General features: G+C 41.5%; 3 protein-coding genes and 1 non-coding gene across 12 annotated transcripts; 1 reads left to right on the top strand and 3 right to left on the bottom strand.

Moving 5' to 3' along the window:
• Positions 1-150: 150 nt before the first annotated feature.
• On the bottom strand, positions 151-13,278 carry Best2 (bestrophin 2). 8 transcript variants are annotated; one of them, XM_089468937.1, is made up of 13 exons: positions 13,113-13,278; positions 11,837-11,980; positions 8,837-9,188; positions 7,161-7,271; positions 6,906-7,089; positions 6,469-6,837; positions 6,029-6,157; positions 4,821-4,928; positions 2,327-2,566; positions 1,911-2,253; positions 1,760-1,852; positions 1,433-1,693; positions 151-1,374 (listed from the first exon to the last, which is right to left on the bottom strand). In XM_089468937.1, exons 3-13 carry the CDS (start codon positions 8,905-8,907, stop codon positions 797-799), a joined length of 2,487 nt encoding a protein of 828 aa, XP_089325063.1. In that variant the 5' UTR covers positions 8,908-9,188; positions 11,837-11,980; positions 13,113-13,278; the 3' UTR covers positions 151-796. The 8 variants fall into 8 exon arrangements, with proteins under 8 accessions (XP_089325063.1, XP_089325061.1, XP_089325064.1 ...); XM_089468935.1 differs by lacking the exon at positions 11,837-11,980 and having other exon boundaries at positions 8,837-9,185; positions 12,347-13,278; XM_089468938.1 differs by lacking the exon at positions 11,837-11,980 and having other exon boundaries at positions 8,837-9,282.
• On the top strand, positions 6,355-6,426 carry TRNAC-GCA (transfer RNA cysteine (anticodon GCA)). The gene has a single exon. It is a non-coding gene; the product is annotated as a tRNA-Cys (tRNA).
• An 806-nt stretch (positions 13,279-14,084) lies between the features above and the next one.
• Positions 14,085-15,503, bottom strand: LOC108613413 (phospholipase A1 member A). The gene is made up of 2 exons (XM_018006855.2): positions 15,322-15,503; positions 14,085-15,266 (listed from the first exon to the last, which is right to left on the bottom strand). The coding sequence occupies exons 1-2, from the start codon at positions 15,473-15,475 to the stop codon at positions 14,323-14,325; spliced, it is 1,098 nt and encodes a 365-aa protein (XP_017862344.1). The 5' UTR covers positions 15,476-15,503; the 3' UTR covers positions 14,085-14,322.
• A 718-nt stretch (positions 15,504-16,221) lies between these two features.
• Positions 16,222-19,906, bottom strand: Ldh (Lactate dehydrogenase). Of its 2 annotated transcripts, none has more exons than XM_018006856.2 (4): positions 19,739-19,906; positions 17,213-17,592; positions 16,694-17,149; positions 16,222-16,603 (listed from the first exon to the last, which is right to left on the bottom strand). In XM_018006856.2, the coding sequence occupies exons 2-4, from the start codon at positions 17,588-17,590 to the stop codon at positions 16,439-16,441; spliced, it is 999 nt and encodes a 332-aa protein (XP_017862345.1). In that variant the 5' UTR covers positions 17,591-17,592; positions 19,739-19,906; the 3' UTR covers positions 16,222-16,438. The 2 variants fall into 2 exon arrangements, with proteins under 2 accessions (XP_017862345.1, XP_089325067.1); XM_089468941.1 differs by lacking the exon at positions 19,739-19,906 and adding an exon at positions 19,319-19,464.
• Between the last annotated feature and the right edge of the window lie 2,393 nt (positions 19,907-22,299).

Below are 22,299 nucleotides of genomic sequence, written 5' to 3'. Positions count from 1 at the left end.
TTGTACCTTTACTAAGAGCATTGGGGCATATATTGATCATCTAATATTGGTTTAAATTATTTATTCAAATTCTCTCAAAACTATCTCAAATGACCTAAATTGATTGAGATATTCGTGACAAATGACCATGACCTTAAGTAAAATAGACAGTTTTATTGAATCTAGGTGTTTATTTATACTTCAACTTATTTACAGTTTATATTTTATATAGAGTTGATCTATACACACACACACATACACATATATATGGATAATTATGCTACAATTTATGCTTAAGACTCTTAAGCCTACAAATCGCATATCACATATTGTGTTGGTTTATATATACACTGCCTACACGATAGGGATTCTCAATCAAATTAGTGGTACGTAATCTTTAGGTCTAGCCTAATATGGCAAGCGCCAAAGAAACAAAAGTTTAAAATTTATAATTATGATTAGGTAACATTCATATACATATATAAATCGCTTGAGTGTAGGTAGATCGTATGGGACTGCATATTTATAGGAAGTGGTTTTTCTCCTCTCGGTACTTATGTCTAAGGACTGATATGTCATACTCTGTGTAAACACGATCTATACATGAACTCACTAAAGACTATGCAACAATTCTCTTTTGGGTTTGCACAGCTGTAGCTAAATAATAATATCGTAGAATGGTTCCGGGTGGCCTAAAGCCAGAATTTGTTTAAGCCTAGCTTAAAACTACTTTCAACTCTGTTCAAGAAATATATAGGCTCATAGCGAGAGAGTCGCCAAGAAAGCTATCTAACTATAACAACGATGTGATCCTTGGTCAGACATAGACCTCGCCCGTCTTCGGCTCCGGCTTGTGCTTGGCCAGCGTTGAGGGCGCCGACGAGGCATTGCCTGCACCGCCCGTGTTGCTGGAACCGTCCTTGTTCCGGTGCAGAGATACTGTCGCTGTCGCATCTACCGAGTCCGTTGGCCCTGCCGAGCGCACCGAGGAGCGCTGATAGTTCGGATCCTGCAGATTGAGGCTGACGTTGAAGCTATTGTTGCGCGATATGTTGGAGGGCCCGTTGAGGGGCTTCACCGATAGCAAGGCGGTAGTGGTGATGCCGCCACTACCATTGCTCGATCCGCTGCTCGCATGCGTATCGCCGCCTTCGCCTGCTGCGCCTAGCTCCACAATGGACAGGCTAGAGGGACTGCGCTGTATGGACAGTGAAACGGGAATCGTGGTGATCACATCGTTCGGATCGAAGCCACTCGCTGAGGTCGTTATCGTCGGCAGCTGCGCATTGGCAGCCAGTGGCAAAATGCTCAACGTGCCCGTGGGCATCGACTCGCTGCTGGTGGAGACGGTGAACGGAAACGAGAGTGTGGTGATGTTTGTCTCCGCTGGAATGGCTGTGAGAGAGGAGGAGTTGAATTAAGAGTCGACTTGGCTGTGTGTGGCACGACTTACCGCTGGCCGTGTAGCCATCCTTCAAGCGAGTCGGCATGACGGCCTGGGCTAGCGCCGCTGTGGCTGGATGCCCTGGAATCAGAGTATTATTGGATGATGAGCTATCCATCTCTTTGATGGGCGACAGCAGCAGTGTGCCCAGCACCTGGCCGCTGTCCTGGTGCAAATTGGTGCCGCTGGCTGAGGTGCTATACGAGGGATACATGCCGCTAGTGCTTTGGGTGCTCAGCTGTTGTGGGGCCATGATAACGGCGCTTGTGGCTACAGTGGGTGCAATTTGTTTATAACTAAGCCCGGTGCATACATCATCCAACCGCATCCACTTACCTGTGTTGGTGCTGCCATCCTTCGTCACCTCCGGCGTGGGTATGCGCGGCCGCGTCTTGGCCATGTTTATATTGAGGCCATTCAACTTGGAATCTGTTGAATGGAAACACCATGAGCTAGCTGCTCCTCTTGCCTACATTTGTGAACTCACTTTGTTTGATCAGCTGTCGCTGAGCGCGCAGCGATTTGCGGTGCACGAACTTCTCGTAGAGAGTTGGTTTGCTCTGCTGCTGCTGCTGCTGCATTCCGCCGGGCTGCTGTTGCTGCTGGAGCTGCTGCTGCTGTTGCTGTTGCTGCAGCTGCTGCTGCTGCAGTACGGACAATGGCAGGCCCGATTCGGGACTAGAGTAGACGGAGTTCAGGCGGTTGCGCGTGAAGGGCATGCCGCCCGAGGAGTAGGCCGTCGATTGGCTGCGCATGGAGCCCATGCGGGAGAGCTGACGCACCAGCCAATTGTTCTTCCTTCGCTCCACCATGGGCGTATCAACGCTCTCCTAAATGAAGGAAAAGATATACATATATATATATAGAGACAGTCTTTGGTTTTCTCTCAGTATTGACACTCACATAGTCCGCATAGACGTCGTCGCTGAGCATGCGCTTGCCACCACCCGGAATGATGTTCGCGTACATGGCATCCTCCTTCTTCACCTTGTACTTCTCGGCGGAGCCCTTGGGCTCGTCCCGCCTGTAGTGCTCGGAGGCGACGGTGTAGGGCAGCTCCTTGGGCACCACGCACTCCCAGTACTGGTCGCGCAACAGCTCCGGGTGCTCCTCGTGCATCTCGTCGACAATCATGTAGGCGGCCTGTAGAAATCGACAATAGAAATTAGCGCGTGCCAGAAATGATGATAAAAGTGGAGCGGTCAGCGGCATCAGGTGGAACGTGTTTGCCATTTTAGATGAGCGGCACTTTGCTGCCCGCCCCCACACAGCCACAAAGCCACGAAACATGCACTTCAAGCCCAACACCTAATTACATCACAGAGACAATCCACGCCCCCCATTCCCCCCTCCAGCACTTCAGCGCAGTAAAAAACGGAGAAAAAGTGAAATTGTTGCCAAGTCAATTAATTGTTTCATAAGGCAATGAAAGACTTCAAGCTGCCCACACAACTTATTAAATATAACATATATTTATTGTATAAGTATGTGTGTGTGTGTGTATAATATATCTCTCCTACTCTTGCTCTAGTTCGCACATGTCTCGCTTGTTGCCAATTGTCACGTTTTGCTGTGTGCGACACGAAAGCCAATTAAAAATTTGTCGCTTAAATAATGAACTATTCATTAACCCATTTATGCATATCCGCACCAATTCTGGGCCAAAACAGTTTCAATGTAATGCCCAAAAATCTGCTCTTAACAAAAATCATCAAACAGAAAAAAAAACACACACAAAATACTCAATGATAAAAAGCTCTACAAAAGAGGTTTCAATGTTTATTTTGTTTTGTTATATTTTTTTTTTTTCAACACAAAACCTGTTTTCAATTTACTTTTGCCAATGTTGTTGTTGTTGTTGTTGTTGTTGCTGTTGTTGGTGTTGCTATTGGTGTTGTTGGTGCTGCCGTTGGCTTTGTAAATAATTGCAAGCAGCCAGCAACAGCCAGACCCCAAACTCAGAGATATAGCCGCATATATACATATCGCTCGTGCATGCACACATGCATATGCAAGCACACACACATGACTACACACATGCAAAAAAGAGAAAAACAAAAACTCCTCGCAGCAAGTTCAGAGCCCAATGCGAAAAGTTGCAAAAAAAAAAAAAAAACACACACACACATACACAAAATACACCTTCAAGTCACAAAATGCCAAAAGGTGCGCCAAAGTCGACCAACTTGCATACCCTATGTGATTAGCTGACATGGGCTGCTGGCTAATACTAGCTGACTCAGCAGCCGATATACCCTACGATAAGATTTGCTTTTCCTATTCGTTAAGTTTGGCACAAAACATGTGTTGGACTTGGCATTTGCATACCCTGTTTTTGGCTGATCTTCGTCATTAGCTAAAAATTTATTTTAAGAGTAATCTTATATAATTTTGCATTTTGCATATAAACATCTATGAACGCTGCAGTTGGGCACAGCCAACTGCATAATGCTCGTTAACTATTTAAAGGTAAACAACAATAACATTTAAAGCAGACAAATCCTAAAATGTTTAACATTTAGCCTAGACTGCAGTACACAAGAGTACTAGATGCAGATTTATGCCATTCAACTATTTATCTATATACAGAAATATCTATAAACAAGTTTAAAATTTCTTTTAGCATACGAAGCTAGCAGTTTCGCTATTTATTTCTATTAAATTACGATATATAATATAATATGATAGCCATGTCAAATATATTCTACATGAAGACTTTAGATAGTGCGCTACAGAGTGAAGCAGAAACTCTGTAGCGCACTATCTAAAGTCTTCATGGCCGTATTCAAACTTCATTTAGCTTCTTGCTGTCATTCCAGAGCTAAGCGCCTTTTATATTTAGCGCGTGGCAAAAGTGTTTTCTTCCTTTCAGCACACACAAAAAAGAAGGAAAAAAGCTGTGGACTGAGCCCAAATAAATAAACCCTCTGCATAATTACACACATCTCACACAGTAACCCAATTTACGAGGGCATAAACCAAACCTTGCCTCTAAAGTTGGCAATAAATTAAAAAAAAAAAAGGAAACTTAATGTTGAACTCAAGTTAACTATAGTTCTCTATTTTGTTATTTATTCTGTTAGGTGTTAACTAATCATAGACTCAATATTATATAGGGGCTATTTGGGAGATGCTGTATTTGCTAATCTCGCTAAACTTATGGGCTTGAGTCATTTGAGCTAAAAACTTATTATCTACAATTTCTGCGAGTTGACAAATTCGTGCTAAATACAAATTGACTTGTGTAGGCACGATTTCAATTCCGGTTTTCTTTTTACTTATGGGTATTTTTTAAATAAGATATGGGGATCTACGTGGTAGAAATTTTGTCACGATGATTTCTTGTGAAACTGCATTCTTTTTGAATTCATTTACTTGTTCGATTTATTGATCTTACCTTGATGTGTCTGTCGATCAGCCAATTCAATTCAATATCATCGTCATCTTCGCCAAAGGGATTGATCAGCACCTCGGCCACTTTCAGCCAGCCCACGTAGAAAACGAACTGCAAATTGTAAGTGTGATAAGATCATAAGAAAACAATGCTAAATAATTAACATAAAATTAACTTTAATTTAAGCAAAGTTCATGTGTGAAGTTGATGGGTGATAAATTCATATGAAAGGTACAGCGAGAGCTTTTCCATTCACTTTTTATACCGTATACTCATTTGATGTGCCAATAGGGTATAATAGTTTTATAATATGAATACAGTGACTAGATGATGTAGCTTGGAACGTATGTGACTCTAATAATATTTACTACTCTATTATTATCGATAAATATCGATATTTCTTTTACTTGTTGTCACTATTTGAAGATTATAAAGTATAGGCGTCTACATTAATTCTTATCGTATCTCATTCTCATCTATCATGCAGGGTATCAGCTAGTCGGGCATTTTCGATTAGGGCACTCTGCCTTGGCTCCTATTGCCATTATATATGGTTTTCGCATTTCACATCTCGCATTTTGTACTTTGTAGTTTGCTAAATTAACAGTTATTAATGGCAGCGCCTAAAACATGGTTAAAATAAGTAACAAAAAAACTAAAACAGTTGTCGCCGATTTTTATCTAAGTACGCGAAATGCCTTTCGCACAAACACAGCGAAAATGGCAATTTATTATTTCGAACGTGACTGCGACTCGTTTACATAACGCAAAACACTTGAAATCTGCCTGCAAATGCGAAAGGGAGCCTCGTCGAACCGCAGAAACCGACATCAAAATTTATAAAAAAAAAATATATATATATATACACAATATCATGTAGAAGGGGGAAAAAACACCACAGATCGGTATAGCGGTATATGTTTATGTGATATGTGCACATATCGCCACACGATATAGATGTCTTTGATCATAGTCATATCGCTGACAAGGTATTGCCAACCAAATTACGTTTGAGTTTCGATTGCAGCTGCGTTAATGATCCACAAAAACCGCAAAGTTTTTTGCTACACAATGGCGAGACGTGAAAATGTCTATGATTTATCGTAAATATAGCGGAACGTGCAAATTGAATAAATACACTTTGTATTCCGGGTTTTGCCTCAGCTGCTGCTTCTTCTCATTCTTATTGAACCTATAAACTTCTGTCTCACCTGCAAAACTGTAAATATTGGAAAGTACAAATCGTTGTCTTCGCGTCCATTGCGATCCGAGATATTTGGCAACATCTGACGGCCGAGCACAAGGGCAATGAAATAGGTATAAAGCACCAGAGTAACCACCTATAAAAGTAAAAAATTAATTAACTTGATAGTTCAGAGATAAATTGGATGAGATTACAGTCACACAATTTATGGGTTCTTTTCCGTTTGAATTTGGTTTTTGTTCATTTCAAGTGTGAGCATCCGTTCCGAAAATTCTTATCTCAACTCGAATGGGTGAGCTTGAAATACTCGTTGAAATTGGGTCATATCATCGTGGGGGTATAGCTCAGGGGTAGAGCATTCGACTGCAGATCGAGAGGTCCCCGGTTCAAATCCGGGTGCCCCCTGGAAAACTCTGCTTTTTTTTGGTTCTCTCATTTAATGCTCACCTGTGTGTAGACCAGCGGCACGCATACCGTATCATAGCCAATCAGGCCACCCAGACGTCTTCTGATATCCGAGAGCTCGACGAGTATCGTCTGCACTATGTGATCGGAGGCAATCAGTCCGTCCTTGCGCGCCCGATTGATGATGTTGGTGGCCCAGACGAGGGGCATCCAGTACTTGGACATGGGACTCTTCTGATTCATGGCCTCAAAGATTTTCATCTCCGACTCGTGCATGAGGCCCGCGTCCACCAGATGCTGGGTGGTTGGAAAGCGACGCTTGACGCGCAGCGAAATGCGCTGGAGCGTTATGACATAGGCCAAGACCATATAGCGCATGATATTACGGCGCATGAGGCGGCCCGTCTCATTCTGAGTGAGAAATAACAATGAGAGTTGATTTGGCGTCTTATCGCGCAATTAAGGCGTGACTGACTCACATTAACGCCCGTTGAGTTGGGTATGGCGGCGCTGATAAACAGAGCCAGCGTATCCGGCCAGGGCAGCAGGCGGTACTGCTCCCACCAGCGCTTGACCACCAGATTCACATAGAAGCCCAGCACAAAGGACATGGGCACGGCTTCGCCCTGCTGGGCAAAGTAAATCCGAATGCGATTGAATGTCCTAGCGATCGATGTGAAATATTCATTATATATTCATACTTTATACTTTAAAATCTTTGCAGTCTAACTCACACTTGTTGACTCGGCGTCAGGGCGAAGCGGTAGATGAGATTAATGGTATAGTATACACACAAATAGGCGATTAATTCGCGCCATACTAATTTGTAAACGCTGCCGCGCCATCTGAGCGTGTTTTATGAAAATAAATCGAAATTGAAATAGCAATAAATATTATGATTAAACTTGGCCAAATTTATGGTCAAATATTAACACAAAAACTCAAATCTTGTAACTAGCCAGTTTTCATCTGAGCTCTACTTCGTTATAGCTGTGGTTACCCCACCGAACACCCCAACTAATCGCCGGCTCGAGTTTCAAATTCATTTTGTAGATGTGTTTCGTGTTTAATGCTTCGCTAGTTCTGCAGCTGTCATTGTTATTTTCATAATCTTCGAGTTCTACTGAATTTGTTTTGATATATTTTATCTCATTTTATGTCATAATGATCTGTATAACCTCGTCGAGAATGGAACAGGAATTGCGACTCGTAGCTGAACTTTTTGGGGTCTTTTGTGCTGTTGTTGCCTTGCCGCATCAAGGTCGTTATGTCAATATAATATATGGGTTGCTGTCTCATTTCTGTTGTATAATATATTATTAAATTCTAATCAAAGTCTGCGGGCATTCAGCACTCACGAAACACACGTGAAGCTAATTACTCTACTCAGAATTGTTTGGTTCTGGAGGCAATCATTAACTGTTGGCATCTTAATAAACATTTTTTTAGTGTAAGTTTTTAAGTGAGAAATTATTTCGCATGATACATGAGTGAAATCGACTTTAAAAGTTTATTATTTCGCAGAAACTTAACAAAAAAAGAAATTTGTTTTATTTTTAGCAAGAGTTTACGGTATTGTCGATTAACTTTTTATAAGCTTCACATTTTACATCATCTAGGGAAATACTTTAGGGATTGCGAAATTTAGTTGGCTAGCTGAAAAGGAATGCAGACAGCTAGACAATATATAGCTGTCTCATAAATTAAAGTATACTTGAGTTTTAGATTTTTCGCACTTAGTTTTTTTCTTTTCTATATTTAATATACAAAAACCAAATAATTATTCCCTATTATTCCGTATTTTTATTGTTAATTACTGGAGACTTCCATTAACTATTGATTTACTATTATTTGGTATAGGCAAAAATAATTGATCGGCTAGCAGATACTCTATTTAGCTCTTTCAGTCTATCGGGTTTGCTCTAGCTGCTTTCTGATTGGTGCAAACGCACTCAAGAACATTCCAACTGCATTCCAGTGGGACATAACTGTCACTTTCAATTCCAAACGAGACTGTCTCTCTCTCTGTTCCTCTCTTCTCTCTTCCGGCTAGAGATGGTACAAGCGAGCACCGAGCAGCCACGGCGAATCTGGTTACGAGTGACTGCACTTTGGAAACAATTAATGTGAGTTGAGCTCAGAAAAACAAAAAAATAATACAAATAAAAGCCAACAACAGCTGACAGTGGGCACTGTGACTAGTTACTCTATAGGCGTACATACATACATACATATGTGTATATGTGTATGTATATGTGCATGTGCGATGTTAATAACGCTGGTAAACACTATGCGACTGGGCGGGCGATGACTAATGCGAAAATTACACGCATACTACTTTCCAGAGACTGGGCGACTGGCCCAGTTCGAGTTGCCCAGATCTAGCTCAATGGCGAGGCATTGTACTCACTTCCATAGGATCTTCCAGAAGCAGCCAAAGTTGCTGCCATTGGGCACCTCGCCTGCATATGACACGGTCATACTGCAGCTACAGCTGTTGTTGTAGTTGTTGTGGTTGCTGTGGTTGACTTTAGATCGGGTTCAAGTCGGAGTCGGCTAAGTTAGGCGAACTTTATTCGGCTACGCGTCATTGACAGCGGCATCGAATTCGCCGTCGCCGCATTGACGGCTGCGTCTGGCGTCTGTAGTATTTGTTGCTGTTGCTGCTGCTGCCGTTGCCGTTGTTGTTGTTGTTGTTGTTGTTGTTGTTGTGGTTGTTGCTATACTAAAGCAGGTGAATTCGTTAACTGCGTCTTCTTCTGCTGAAAAACAATAAGTGAGAGCGACAAGCGCGACACACACGTTCAAATAACTGTGAAATTATTCACCAACACAAGTGCAGCTCATGCAAATACACTGCAAACAAAATAATTACAATAAATAAAAAAAAAAAAAAACACAACAGCAACAACACAATTTACTTTACTTAAATTCCAGCACGTTTCGAACAATTGGACGGTTATTTTCTGTTGCTTTGTCTTTTATTGTATTTTCTTTTGTTATTTTTTGAAATTTTATTACATTTTATTTGCTTTTTTTTTTACATGCATAAAAATGCACATTTTGCGCTTTAGTTGTGGGCGAAATTTTGTTAAGTTTTCTTTTTTTTTTTTTTTTAATTTTACAAGATTTGAATTTATGTATTTCAAAAAACAAACTGTTTCTTTGTTTTGCTGCTTTCTGTTTTTTTGTGCCTTGGGCCCTTGTTGGCCTTTGTTTTATTATCCGCACTTAATGAACCACTTATGGACAGGATTTCCCCTCAAATACATGTATATTCACACACACACACACACACAATCATGTACACTCACATTTCTGTTAACTCATTAATGGAGAGCTTTTTTTTTTTTTTTTTTGGGTATTTTCTGTTAAAAACCTTGAGATTGTCGAACAGTATATACAAATATATATATTTATATTTCATAAATCTACGTCTCCGATTTCGAATTTTTGTTTTTGAGCAGTTGCTGCTTCTGCTTTGAGCTTTTGTTCCTCCCCCCATTTTGATTAATTGAACTGCCTGAGGCTGGCTTAAGCTGATCGGAGTTGTATTAGTTGTGATGTTTATGAATATTTGTGATATTCACTTGAATTCACGCATTTGAATTCGTAACGTAAACCTGTTGCCCTGCAGTTATATTTATATAGCTTTGTCTCGCCTAGTCAGGTATCTTTTGAGCACCTTAAAAGCTGCAAATATTTGCATAACATATTTATCTGACCGTCAATATTCATTGCTGAAAACAGGTTCCATGCCCGCATGCCGCTGGGATAGAGAGGAAGCTGAATTTTCACTAAGTCGCGTTAATTTCGTTGATAAACAGAGACCGTTGACAGTGACAGTGTATCTACTCGAAGTCTGTACCTGAATAACTCCATGAATATACCTATATATGCATATATAGGCAGCTTGAATAGTTACAGTCACTAACAGGTAACAGCTAACCGGTTACTTGTGCTGGCATTCTGCTGGCTTTATGCATATGCATAGCATCTTGAATTTAGTCATGCCGTCTTATTAATTACGCCTTGTCTCTGTAAATCGTTAGCAGCCTGTCCAACACCACCCAATAACTCTTGACACACTTCTCGTTGCGAATTTATATATACTGTAATATCATAGATCTTCTATATATCTATCGTCTAGAGATCTTCTACGGATCTTGTAGAGACCTTCTACAGATCTACTATAGGTTTCCCACAGGTCTTCCAAATCATCCAAATATCATATATAGTTCTAGGAAATATTTTGTAATTTTATAGCTTTTATTTCCATCTGACTAAAAATATATTTTACGAGTTTTCAGCTGTTTTTAGGCCAGGTACGTGCTCACTACCAAATTAGCTATGCATATTAGCTGCTATAAGGCATCAACTTATCTATTGTAATTGTTTTCAATGTTCTCTCTCTCTCTCTGCTGCTGCGCTATTCTCTTTTAAAACTCAGCATTGACCCCTTAGACAAAAAATAATAAACAATAAAACTCTGCAGTTAAAGATAAGCCTCTAAACTGTCTCAAAGATGTCTGACGACAGCTGGAGGACAGCTAAACATTGCGATAGATCAACAACAACTTTTTTGACTTGACAGTCGCTCAAGCGTTATGAGATAAGAAACTGTCGTAGCCTACAAATTGCAATTGCGTATACGCCCGGCTGTGCCCCCATCCCCTGCTCCCGCTGCAAAGAAATGCTGGCCATGGCCTCAAAGCAAACATTCGAGAGACGTTGATCGATGACGAATTTTATTCAAATATGTGCCACAGCCAAGCAGCGCGCTTTTCACTTTCTTTGACGCGAATCGAGTTGCTTATAAAAGAAACAAATATGAGACGCTCGCAATTCGTTTACACAATGACTAAATTTGAGTTAAATAAGCTTTTACATACATAGAGAGTTAAATATATAGAGATACTATATAGTTATATTTTTCCCACTCGAAATATGCGCACTTGCACTTTTTTTTGTTGAGCCGTTCTCTTGGCCCGACTTTGAACAGTGGGAGTTATTTTCCACTTATTTTTTATAGCTTGATTAGCACACAATAAAAGCTGATAGAAACTTTTCTGCGTTCGGCTTGTTATTTATTTGTTGGATTCCATAAATGTATTTGCTTTAATTAATTCCAAATTAACGTGCTCATTAAACTATTCAAATTTCAAGCTGCAAATGTGGCCATTAAATCTGAGGCTTTTTTTGTTAGTTCACATATATTAAAAGGCATTAGAAGTGTTGAAATTGATATTTGCATTTTAATCTAATAATTGCTTTTTAGTCACATCTAATTAATTTTTGTATGATATTACAATTAATAGATTTGCATTTTAATTAATTGGAATTATTTTTTTCTGTTCAAGTATTTAAATTATATATATGTATTACATTAAATATAAACTTATGTATTTACCTTTTAAACACGTTAATAAATCTTTGTTAGATGTTATTTAGTATTTTTGAAACATTTATTGATAAACATTTTTTTTTAATATATTTATTTTGTAATTTTCCTGAACTATTTAATTCTCAATCATTTATATATTTTTTCATGTTCCTGTATTTTAAATAATGTTGGTTTGTTTATTTATTTACTGGCGCTAATTTTTTATTTCTATATAATTTATTTTGATTTCCATTATCTTGGGTTTGTCATTTGCTCAAACATTGATTTATGTGTATATATTTTTAAAACGGTATATTTTTAATACCTAATCGAATTTGTATTTTCGCTTGCAATAATTTAAAAAACCTTTTAGTCATTTCTGATTAATTTACTTGTAGATTTTTTGTTCAAGTTTTTATAAATTTGCATTTATTAATTTTTATATTGTATTTTTATATATATTTTTTAAATTTATTGCATTATTTTTACTGCTGTTGAGTTTTTAATATCATTTTTATTGTATTTCGGTTGCATTACCGCATGTAATTGCTTAATTGAAATTGGCTTTCAATTTCTGTTTTATTGCTTTTGTTATGACTCGGTCGGGTCTGATGTCAGTTTTCCAGCTCATTTTCACATTTTCAATTGAAAAATTGCTGCCAAATTTGGCAGCGAGCAGCGAGCGTTCTGTAAATGCCGACACCTTAAAGAGCTGGCCAAGCAGAGTTTCATGCTTGGCTTGAGTGGCATAACGTGCTGCAGACACGCGCTCACGATTACAGCAACAGATACAGCTACAGATACAGATACAGACACACAGCTATGGCTACGTCTACAGATACAGATACCGATACAGAGACTCGTAGCTAATAGATACACGCATCGGCTACGTGTATCTGAAGCTCTGTGGCGATTGGGCTTAAGCAGCTGTCGCTGTGAGTTATGCTGACCAGGCAGATCTTGCACGATCTCACATACATACACATATATGTATGTATTTAAATATATATTTCTATATATATTATATACTGCACTTGCGCATTTTTCTCCTCGTTGATTTTCACATACAGAACGCGTGTTCAATATTTATTTAAATATATGCGTGCGTGTCCATCACACTCAACTGCTTAGACATTTATTTAGTTGTTTATACAAAAACAACAACAAAAAGTCTGTTTTTTGGTTAATTTGGTTTTTTTGTTTTGTTTTGCTAGTTTGATTGTTCCGCACGATCAACGAGGCGAGAGGCTTCAGCCTCAGCTTCAGCTACAGCTTCAGTTTCAGCTTTGGCTTTGTAACATACCGACGACGGGTTTATCGCTGGGCAGCTCGCTCCGATGCCCGAGTTCGACTTCGAGTTTGAGTTCGATTTCGATTTCGATTTCGATTCCGAGCGGCGACGGTCGCAACCTGACGGCACGCTAAACTCAACTAAACTGCGCTCCAGACCCGAGCACAGGCGTCTCTTAACTCACATTTTTAACAGCGCTGAGGCTCAGTTACGTTTTTTTTTTTTTTTTTTTTTTCTGTTCGCAACAGGTAGACAAAACTTGCGCTCCCGCTACCTCTGAAGAATGTGTGCGTGTGTGTGAGCAGTGCAGCGTAGCTGAGCATGCATTGGCGCTCTCTATGTGAGTTTGTCTCAGTTTTATTCTGTGTGAGAGTGTGTGTGTATGTGTGCGTGTGTGTGCTTTGTGTGCAGCTTATGCATCAGCTGTTTTTACTTCGTAAGCCAGCAATGGACTGACCAAGCAGCTAATGAGTGTGTGAGAGAGAGAGAGAGCGAGTGAGAGGGTGAGAACGAATGTGTGTGGGAGCGAAAGAGTGTGAGAGCGTAACAATCAATGAGTTTTGCGGAGTTAAGCTTAAAGTCAGGGCTGCAGTCTAATACAAAAATGAACTGGAAATTGGATAAATTAAACTTAAGAGTGATAAAACATGATCAAATTGTAATAATTTAGATTTATAAATAATTTAAATTAATATAAAATATACCTAATTGACAAATAACTTAAAGTTAATGCAACGTGAATAATAAAAATAATATTTATCTTCAAAGATTATTTATGATGTTTATAGTTTTTTGTCGTGTTCTTAGTCTAGTTTAAAATTAATATTTGTATACCCAGAACAAAAAATAATATTTACGAATAGTTGCAAATAAAAGCCTGTTTAATCTCATGATCATATCAATGTTTAAACAAAATTTGGCAGAAGATGCATAAAAAATCATTGCATACTTTTAGGTAAATGTTTTTAAAAGCCAAAAGCCAAATAAAACTGATTCAAATTTAATAAAAATTGGCCTTTACTATATATATATTTAAATATATGAAAAAAGACAATAGTTGTACAACACTAGCTTAAGCTCTTCAAATATCTTCATCTTCACAAATATGAATAATGGATAAGTGATTTACATATATAGAATAAATTAACTTATATCTAGCTTACAATCAAGTTAATAATATTAGAACAAGTTATCTCCTAATTTAATTCCACTCAACAGCATTTCAGGCGTTATGTGAATTTGATTTCTCTGGCTGCTTTGTCCGATACCTCAAGCCGTGCTCCATGTAGGTGAACGGAGGATTCGGCTGAGTCATGCAGAAGTACAGGCCCTTCGCATTGGCCGGGTAGATGAGGCCGATGTTGATCGTGTTCTCGAAGCTGCAATCGCCCTGCCGGAACTTGGCCCAGTTCTCGCACTTGGTGGCTGGTATCATGACGCCCTCGATGAGCGCCTCCATGAACAGCACGAATGGGTACATGTGACTGCAGATCTTGCTGTCGCAGCCCGGCTGCAGTTTCTTGCGCGGAAAGTAGCCGATGCCATTGGGATAGATGTCCACGTGGCCCAGCGCCACACGCACACCAAACACGTCGCCCTCGCCGTGCAGCACCACCACACGCGCCGCCACATTGTGCCGGACGAGTATGTCGGTGGTGCGGCACATGGTGGCTGGATCGATGGCGATCAGCTGACCCACCTGCCGCTTGCTGCTCTTGGCAAACAAATCAGCGCCCAGCGCAGCAATATTTGCGCCCACCGAATGCCCCGCCAGCGTAATGTCCTCCGGCGCAATGCCCGCATCCGTCAGCGAGCTGAGCAGCTTGTAGATGGAGTAGCCGTGCACGGAGAGATGATGCCGCACTGTGTAGTACAGCTGGGCCACGTTCGTGGCGAAGTCCACGATGATGATGTTGAGGTCCCGACGCGTCGTCTGCAACAGCATCAGGTGCTCCTGCACGCTGAAATAACTGTCCGCGGTGTGGAACGCATTCACATAGATGAGAGTCTTGCGCTGCGGATTGATGTCGAAATCGCGCAGCTCCGGCATCGACTTGATGGGCAGCTGAATGCTCTGATTGGTGATGGTCATCACGTGCAGGCGCGCATCGCTGGGATTGATGCCCTCGTAGAGCGCCATGACGCCCTCGTCGACGGGCGCATCACCTGGACGGAAGCTATTAGCGAACTGATTGCCCAATCTCGGCCAGAATCAACTTACAGAATGCACGCCAGCCGCGATTCAGCTGCTGCGACAGCAGCTCCAAATTGTGCTTCTGTATGCGATCTATGCTGGCCGTCGACTCCGAATGCCGCCAGATCGAGATCAGACATAGCCCGCAGAGCCATCTTCTCCAGCTCGTTGCTTGCTGCATTGCGACGACTGCTGCAGCTCAGCGGCTAACTGGGCGGTTTTATAGCCAAGCCAAGACGCTTATCGCTCCGGCCAGCTGAAGCGCTTATCTGGCCACAGAATTTCAGTTTTCGTTTACAGTTTGATCTACCGCTGACTGCAGCACGTTCGATGCCATTCGATTGGATGCGACTCTGTCCGCTCTGTCGGCTCTGTCGCTTTTTGGCTCGATCTGGCAGTTGTCTGCAGACCCGATTCGAGTCGACTCGGCTCCCGAGTCGAGCGGCGAGCGGTGAGAGCCAGATAAGCATTTTTGCCGCTGCACGTTTCGCGGGCTGTTAACGATAAGTCGGCCGATCGCTATATGTATGTATACATCTATATCTAGCAACAGATTCGCAGTCGATCGATTAGCGCGGATCGTGCCACAAGAAGAAAACGCTTGTTTTTGGTAGCTGCTTGCGCTGATAAGTTTCATTGAAGTACTTTTTGCTCTTGATTATACAGTTATCGATATACATATTTGTATACATATATATAAAGTGAGTGCGAAAAGACAACTAGGTGCTAAATGTAAATTTTACTAAATACATATATACTCTTGCCATAAATTTGACAATTGCCAACAATTTATGCTAATGAGGTAGCGGCGGCTGCTTGGGAACTCCCCTCCCTAGAGGAGTTACCATCAAATCTATCTAAAACTAGGCAATAATAAATAAGTCATCAAAACAGAAATAAATTCTCTTCTCTTGTTTAAAATAGAACTTAGATTTTACAAATTTATTTGTAACGAACACAAAAAGAAATTAAAATAATAAATAAACTGAGTGAACGACTTAAAATAAACATTTTGGTAGTCAAAAATACTTTCTGCTTCACTAGCTTCACCCCCTCCCAAAACTAAAAAGGGGGCGTGCCTGTTACGAAATCGACTAAGAAGTAGCTCTCTCTGCTGGTGATGTGTTCTGCGTAGACTTTGAGCTTAGAACTTCAGACCGGCCTGCACATCGGCCATGATGTTGGCCGACTTCTGCAGCTGCTGCACCTCGTCATCGGTCAGGATTTGCTTGACCACGGAGGTGACGCCGTTGGCATTCAGCACGCAGGGTAGCGAGAGGAACACGTCCTTGTCAATGCCGTGCTCGCCCTAAAAGAAGAGAGCGAGAGAGAGAGAGAGAGAGAGAGAAGGTTAGGCTAGTCTTTCTTCATATAGAGGCAATCTCTTCCAGACACTTACCAAGACGGAAGTGGAGACGGCAGCCACGCTGCTGGTGTTCCTCAAGATGGCCGAGGCCAGGGAGGCAGTGCTCAGGCCGATGGCCCAGGAGGTGTAGCCCTTCAGCCTAATGACCTCGTAGGCTGAATCGACGACCTGCTTGTGCAGCTCGTTCCACTTCTCTGGATCCTCACCGGTGCCAATGGTGGGGTTCAGCTCGCGCAAGCGCACGCCGGCAATGTTGACGCCGGACCAGACGGGCACCGAGCTGTCGCCGTGCTCGCCAATGATCCAGCCGTGGCAGGAGGTGGGTGCAACGCCCAGGCGCTGCGACATCAGGAAACGGAAGCGGGACGAGTCCAGGTTGGTGCCGCTGCCAATGACGCGATTCTTGGGCAGACCGGACAGCTTCCAGGCCACATAGGTCATGATGTCCACGGGATTGGACACCATCAGCAAAATGGTATCGGGACTGTACTGTGGGTCACAAAGAGTCAACGATTAGCTGAGGCATTCTGTGCGGGAAGCAGCTTCACTTACCTCCACCAGCTTGGGGATGATGTTCTTGAGAATGTCGGTGTTGCGCTGCACCAGGGACAGGCGGGACTCGCCCTCCTTCTGGCGCACACCGGCGGTCACGATGCACAGACGCGAGTTGGCCGAGGCGGCATAGTCGGTGCTGGCTGTGATCTGGGGATTCTTCAGGAAGTTGGAGCCGTGCTGCAGATCCATCAGCTCGCCCTGCAGCTTGTCGGCGCAGACGTCGATGAGGCACACCTCCTTGGAGACGTTCTGGGCCAAAATGCTGAAGGCGCTGGCCATGCCCACCATGCCGATGCCCACCACAGTGACCTTGTGGCCCGAGCTGGGCAAAGTTTCCGCCACCGGGGCCAAGAGACTATCCTTAACGGAGGCCATTGCTACAAAGAGAATTGGAGCCAATTTAGCGAATGCTCTCGCAGAGATTTATGCATGTATCCATTAGTGTTAGTGAGCTATGTATGTCACGTGCTCTGCGGAAACCTGGGACACTCACACACACAGACTTTGACACAGACCTATGTGTCGGCACTGCTTAACCTTCACGAAGGTCATATTTATATAAATCTGCCGACTGCCTAGCACGCAACACACCGAGTTCAGAGCATAACTAATACGCAACATAGCCGAAAGAAAGAAAAATAAAAAATAAAAAACTATCAAATAATTCTCAATTTTCGCGCTGCTGTCTCTTTTTATATACGGCAGCCGCTTGTGACTGGCTGGCACTTGTGACAAGTGATATCAGGGCTAATTAACTCCCTAATGGGTCTACGTTGCGTTTTTATCAAATAAACCTTCAAGCGAATTGTGTTCCACGGACTAGCGCATTGACACCGCGATTCCTCAGACTCGACGCTTGCAGCGTAATTTATACAATTTGCAATCAATATTTATTTGATTTATCGCTTGATAACCCATTCGCATTGTTAATGGGTATTACGAATGGTCTATTTGGACACTTCAAATGAGGAAGTCTGAACCGATCTAATTCGTATATGTATGTATGTATGTACATATAGTCATAATGACGCTTAGCGCCGGCTTGAACTCGTGTTGATTTGCTGTAAATATTTAATATAGATTTCCAGATAAGATTGGACACATATCGCTGCAATTGCAACAGCTGCTTATCTCTTTATTACGAATAGTGCTCTCCCTGTTCTGTGCACGTTTTTAATTCGAAATTCCCCATAACTGTTGAGAATTCTTGTTTTGTTTTGCCCTTACCCTGAACTTGAGAGTTTTCTAATTAAAAGTGCGGTCTATTATGAATAAAAAAAAAACCGTGAGCTCACTGACTTCTTAATAAGTTAATGGCTATGAGTGTTTGGGGCACTACGACAAAGTCATATAAGGTGAAGTGCGTTAGAGGGTGGCTCATAGAGTTTATATACTCGTTAAACAAGAGATAAAGGCTGATACACTTGAAGATACTCTATTTGAAGTGTGATAGACGGTGGTTCATAGAGTTTATACACTCGTTAACTGACAGATAAAGGTAAAGTAATATATGGCTATGTTTAAGAGATGAGAGTGTCTAAATGGCTGATACAATATTATTTTCAATCTAATAAAGTCGACTAATAATCTATAAAATTTGCATTTGATAATATTTTACAGTATATTACATTTCATGACTTATTCCCTTTATCAATTTCACCATTTAGTTCCTAAAAAATAAATAAATAAATTAGTGAGCGAGTATCGGGTAGTCAGTAAAACTCGATTGTTGTGTGCACTGTGTCTGAGTAGTCGGTAATCAATGTTGTAAGACTTATAGAGGAAGCCCACTCAGACTCGATTGTCTGTCTGTTGATGCAGATCAGTAATAGGTTGTAGGCACTTTCTAAATATCATATAGGGTATTTCCCAAGTCTAATTGCAAACACCTTTGCTCAAATAGCTATACATTCTTACCACCCCTCTCTAATTTTGCACTTACCATAGTGCTTCCCACTATAAATTATCTAAAATCGTCACCATATAATAGATAATTGACAACATACAGTTATTTGCTATATATTATAGAAAGTTCACAACAAAGTGAGATCATTCGCAAATATTTTATCTAGTTTTGGTCTGCCAAGCTTGGCTGAAGCTTACCTGTTGCAAATCCTAAACTAAATCGCCACAGAGATAAAACAAATTATATGGAAACACAAAATATATGTAGTAGCAAGTGTCCAAAAAGCGAATGACCTTCTTTCAAAGTCAAATGTTTTCCAAATGGGAAATAATTGAACGCACAGCTGTTTATTCGAATTAACGGCGCATGCGCCAAAAACGAAAACGAAAGCGAAAGTGAAAGCAATTGTCGTCCAATTGGAATTAGACCAGCCAACCCAGCCCCCCTCTGCTAGGAGGAAGTGCTCACTGTGTGTGTGCGTGAGTGTGAGTGTGTGCAAGGCCAAGGGCGAGCTTTGCAAGTTGAATGCACTTTGTCTGGGGCAATGGCTCAACAATGTTGGCCCACAATTTATTGCAGCGTCTGCTTTCTGCCTTCTCAGAGTTTAGTTTGCTTACTTTTGATTGTTGTTGTTGTTGGCGTTTGGTATACACTGGGAAAGATTCACTGGATATATGTGTTTGGGCGCCTCTGCTTGGATTGTGTTGAGGTCGTCGACGTTCCGTTCACTTTGCGCGTTCGTTGCGAACTGTTTGTGCTTGATGCGAGACTCGTTGGACGGGCGCTGCCGCTGCTGGATTTTGTAGCTGTTCCGCTCTCTGCTGCTGCTGCTGCCGCAGTCGCTGCTACTGCTGCTGCGGCGGCTGGCGTCAGGATGAGTGACGAAATGGCCTAAACGGCATTGTGAAACTGCGAGCGAGCGCAAGCCGGCTCAGCTAGCAGCCCGCTGCTCGCGTTCGCTCTCTCCCTCTCTTTCGCTCTCTCGCACGCACTCTCCAACACAATTTTTCGACTTCATTCCCAACTAACTGGGCCTCTGTCAAGGTGACCTTTTGGATTGCTTTGCTGTTGTTGCTGCTGATTTGGGCGTTTCATTTGTATATTTTGTTTTATTTTTAGCTGCGCCTCGTGTTTATTTGGTTAAATTATTCCAGGAGTTGCGGGGGAGTTCCCACGTGTGCCATCATTTACAATTCGATGCTTTGAGCAAGTCTCGAAATAGAGGCACATGCATCTAACGGTGGTTGCGTCTATGGCGCGTGACAGCAGCAGCGGCAGCAGAGGCGGTAGTGGCAGCTGCATGCGTGGATCATTTTGTGTGTGTGTGTGTGTCGGGACCCCCTCTGTGTATGTGTGTGTGTGTGGCTCACGTGCCATCGATCACACATGCTTGCATCCAGCCAAACGGAAGCAGGCAGAGAGCTGGAATACACACACTCTCTCTCTTTCTCTCTCTGTCTCTCCCTCCCTGTCTCTCCTTCTTCCTCTCTCTGTGCAACAGTCTCCTTTGTTTAAATTGGCCAACTGCCAGGGTGCAACCAGATGTTTCCACTGCATATGCTGAGTTTTCAATTGTACGAATTTTGCATAGCATGGAATGTTCTATGTCTAAGGTATATCTATTATTATTATGTCCCTGTAATTCAAAAGGGAGTTGTTACGTTCATTTTCCACTATTTAAACAAAGGCCGTTTAGTTATATTAGTATATTTTGAATGATTTAGTTAATTAATTTTTATATTATTTTTCTTCAGATCTCGGAAGTTTAGTCTAATCAATATTATTATTAGTTTATTTTAATTTATTGTTATTTTATAATTTTTTTCTATTATTTTTTTCCCTTCGCAATTTCTATTTTTATTACTATAAACCTGAAAAATTTTGTTGATTCAACAATTTTTCTCACTGTAGCGAATTGAATAATTGAATTAACATAAATTAGACAGCTGTGACGTCATAAGCTTACTCTCGCCTGAGAGATAGAGAGGGAGAGAACGAGAGAGAGAGAGAGAGAAAGAGAGTGAGCGTGACATTGAGAGCGCCGCATTGCCAACCGGCGGCGGCGTTCGTGACTAACTACACATGCTTCGTGTCTGCAGTTGATTCATGATTCGCCTGAACCACGCTCCTGCCGCCTCTCCCTCCCTCAGTCCCACACTCTGCCACAATTGCAGTTGAGCTCTGGCGACGACGTCATAGATGTAGCTGCGTACGGTAGGGGGAATCTCGGCTGACACATCCGCCGGTAGTGCAATTGACGCTCAGCTTGTGAAAGTGTGTTTGACCCACATTTGCCCCACACACTCTGCCATTCCAATGACGCCGCCAATGGGGAAGATTGTGAAATGTGTTTAAAAGCTTGGAGTGAGTACCTGTTGTGTGCACTCTTTAAAACGTGTTTCGTGAGGGTTATTGAACTGTGTCTCGCTTGTTTGGGGCATTTCACATAAATATTGTCTTATTGCGTTGGCTTTGATTTCCCATTTGTTGATCATGAAATGCTCTTAACGTACTTTTCCAAGTTATATGAGATTTGTTTAGTCTCACTTTGGGACATTTTTTTGTTTACTTTTTTAAAAAATTACTGATATTTGCTTTGATATACAGTGGCTCACAGCTTTATTCAACCAGTGCAGGAGTGTACATTTGGGAAGCTATGAAATCTAAGCAAAGAAATAAATGAAATAATTTAAGTGCAAGTCTTATGCTTTTAGCAGAAATGAGTTCATTTATTTAAAAACCTATTTAAAATTTAATTTTTTACCAATTAAGAATTCCCAGAAAAAAGTAAGCAATTTGCAGCTTAGTTCATATACATTGTGTATATTTGTAAAAATAAGAATTGTTTATCATTTTATAACTGTTTAATCATTTTGCACTTTGCAGTGGTTGCTGCAATGACTAAATTTTCGGGTGGCGCCACCTGGCGGCTAATCAGGGAACTTGTGTGTACGTTTGTGCTATGCTAGTTGTGTTTGTTATACTACTGGCCGCCTGGTGGCGTTTGCGCCTTGGGGAGGGTTAAATAGTTGTTTTGTAAGCATATCTTTTTATTATTACTTGACATAATTTATTGTTGATAAATGTAAATTTATATTTACTGTTTGTTCTTCCAGACAAGGCCTGTGGCTCGCTACAAATATTCGTTAAAGTTGCTGTTGTTGCGGTAAGAAAGGAA

The sequence above is a fragment of the Drosophila arizonae genome, chromosome 4 (genome assembly GCF_054131065.1).
Source record: "Drosophila arizonae isolate 15081-1271.41 chromosome 4, UAZ_ARI_1.0, whole genome shotgun sequence".
Classification (NCBI taxonomy): Eukaryota; Metazoa; Arthropoda; class Insecta; order Diptera; family Drosophilidae; genus Drosophila; species Drosophila arizonae.
This window is presented reverse-complemented; position numbering and strand designations above follow the sequence as displayed.